The sequence below is a fragment of the Mesitornis unicolor genome, unplaced genomic scaffold, assembly GCF_000695765.1.
Source record: "Mesitornis unicolor isolate BGI_N332 unplaced genomic scaffold, ASM69576v1 scaffold41719, whole genome shotgun sequence".
NCBI classification, from domain to species: Eukaryota; Metazoa; Chordata; class Aves; order Mesitornithiformes; family Mesitornithidae; genus Mesitornis; species Mesitornis unicolor.
Window position 1 is genome coordinate 84 of NW_010207327.1, and position 2,907 is coordinate 2,990.

The window sequence follows — 2,907 nt, forward strand, 5'->3', positions numbered from 1 at the left end:
GGCGGCCATGAGAGGGGACGAGGCCGGTTGATAGCGGGCTGGGAAGGGTACTCCGGCAAATGGGCTCGGTTCCAGTGAGCTCCCTGGCCCAGAGGCTTTCTTTCCGCTGTGGAAGTTGGAGGAGGGCCGGGGGGAGAACGCAGGTGGGAGCTTGAGGTCTGCCCTGCCCTCAGCTCTGAGTAATCCCCTGGGCTTCCCTAACCAGCCATCGTTTTTCTTCAGGTGAGATGCAGGCTGACAGGCCATGAGATGCCATGCCGGCTGTCAGAGCTGCAGGCTTATACCAATGGCAAGAAGTATCAGCGGCTGATAAAGACAGCCAGAGAGTTTGACTATGGCAAGTTTGAGCCCCATATAGTGCCCAGCACGAAGAATCTGTACGTATTCTTCCTTTTGTGTGTTATGCTTTACACTTTGTTCCATCTCAGTCATAAAGTGGTCAAGCTTTACAAAGTTCTTGAGCATTTATGGGTTTTGGGGACTGGGAAAGTCTTTAAAGTATTTATCAACTTTGAGCATAGTGCTTATAAGTGAAAAATTATTAAGTCATAGCATAATTAAACTCTGTTGCTCTCTCTCAGACACCAGCTGTTTTGCAAGCTTACTCTCAGACACATCAACAAGTTTCCAGAGCATGTGCTGCGTCATGTCCAAGGGAAGCGCTATCAGAAGGCCCTAAAAACATGTAAGTAGCTTTTCTGAAGATCTAACCAGGCAACTTTTTCCCCCTGAGCTGTTGAGGTTCAAGTAGATCCACATGAAGGGAAGGAATCAATTTTCTTTAGACTGACAGCAATGTATTGCTGTTGCTGTGCGTGCTCCTCAGCTGGGAAAGATCTCAGTGGTAGGGAGCGATCAGCCTCTAGCAAATACCCTGGAACAGCCCTGCGTGAGAGGAGCGGTGCTGAAGCTTCCCCAGAGAGGAACTCACGCACTCAGCACAGTCTCTGTGTTAACATTTTTCCCATCTTTCATGGTCTGTAGTATCGCTATAGATAACACGAATGTATATTAGAGTTGGAGCTCAACATACTTTTGACTTGCATTTGATAATAAGCTAGAGCTGGAAATGAAAAGGACTGGGGTGACTAGGTGGCCTTGCTAAGTGCCACCCGGTGCACTGTTAGATGAGGAGTGCCAGAAGGAAGGAGTGGAGTACATCCCTGCCTGCTTGCGACAGAAGAAGCAGCGGATGCGGCGCCCTGATGATGAAATGAACGGGAGCAAGCAGCCTTACAGAAAAGAGGAATTTTGGGAGCCAAAGTCCAGTGATGAGGACGGAGAGGAAACGGATGACAGTATGAGTGACTTGTACCCACGTGAGTAAAAACATTGATATGTCCTAAAGGGAGTTGGTCAGCTAATTTTCTCTTGGCTTCTTTTTACTGCTCCCTGCTGCTGGTGTGCTGTAGGTGTGACTTCATCCAGCTTGGAGATCTGGGGGTTGGCTTTTGGAAAAGCTTCACACTGCCAACTAAGAAATATCAGTTATTGCTAGGTAATAACCGGAGGTGGATCTCAGAAAGTGTGAGTGATCTATACAAGATCCACTGGGATTTGCTGCTTTAGGTATTTCCCCTTCCCCCGTTTCTCAGCCATTTCTTCTTGTTGGTCAAGCCACTCTGCTGACTGCATCTGCAGGTGCTCCCTGCAGCAGAGAGCAGTGGTGCAACCCCATGGCACCACCTGTGCTGAGCAGTTCCCAGAGCAGGGCTACTGACAGCAACAGGCACATTTCTGATAAAACACGAGTGTCATTATTTGCCAAGTGTTTCAGTAGTGACATGGACTGGCAGCAGCTTGGCAAATCACCTTTAAGACACCCTCAAAGTAAAGTTATGGGGAGGAAGAACCTGTGCACAGGTAACTGATTCTGAGCAAAATCTTTGTATTTTAGCTGCACTCTTCTCAGAAAAAAGCCCAGCAGGTCCGCAAACCACAAAGGGCAGCGATGACTTTGCCACAGACAGCGAGGATGACAGGACCAAACAGAACGGTGACATGAATGGAGAGGACAGTGGGAGAATGGATGTCAGCAGAGAGTCTGGCAACAAAAGGGGAAAGGTGCGAGTCGTGCGGCTGTGTGCAGCCACAGGGGAGCCTGGGACCAGGATCCCCTCCCGTAGGTGTTTGATCTATTCCTGTCTGAGCACCACCAGAAGGTGCAAAGCTGTTTCGGAGAACAGACTTTCCCCATGTGCCAGCCACTGCCTCGCAGCTCGAGGTGTGAATCACCACCAGTGACTGTTTATCCTGCCCATATAAATAGCTCATCTCTGGGATCCTGCTACACACTGTCTTCACAGGGAGACTGAAATGTGTCCTGTGGGTTCTGTAATCTTCCTCCCAATATGCTCATAAACACTTGTTAAACCCTTCTGAACTCACAGGGTTCTTCTAGACCCTTTTTCGGCCTCTTTTGAGGAGCTGGCCAGGTGCTGCGTTATAGGACATACCTTAGCCCTTCTCCATTTGGAAAGCAGGCAGATGTTCTGTACATAAAGATGGATAAACCTTTAATGCTCTCAGCCTCCTGAAGAAGGGGCTGGATCTTTTATAACCATATCAAACTGACCAGGGCTGTGCTTTTCTGTCTCAGTTGGTAGAAGAGACCACACTCAGTTTCTCTTTGAGCAATCTCAGGCAGGGCTGGATTTGGGTTTAGGGAATAAGCTAATAAACTTTTTTTTCTTCTACAGAAACAGTCAGGACCTTTGAAGAAGAAATTCAAGAGTCATCATCAAAAACCCAAGAATTTCAAGAAAGCAACCAATGGCAAATAAATTTTATAAATATTTTGCCTGGAGCCTGTTGTGTAACAAATCCAGAGGGCACACAAGGCTGGCTGAAGTGCTTTGCTCCATTAAGTTACAGCTGGGGAGGGGAACAACAGGGGGGAATTCTTGT

The 2,907-nt window shown here is 48.0% G+C and overlaps 1 protein-coding gene across 1 annotated transcript; it reads left to right on the forward strand.

Moving 5' to 3' along the window:
- Positions 1 to 222: 222 nt before the first annotated feature.
- On the forward strand, positions 223 to 2,783 carry SURF2 (surfeit 2; the record flags this gene model as incomplete). The annotated part of the gene is made up of 5 exons (XM_010192094.1): positions 223 to 377; positions 582 to 685; positions 1,128 to 1,319; positions 1,898 to 2,064; positions 2,700 to 2,783. Coding segments are annotated over 5 exons (702 nt in total), but the record flags the coding sequence as incomplete, so codon positions are not given.
- Between the last annotated feature and the right edge of the window lie 124 nt (positions 2,784 to 2,907).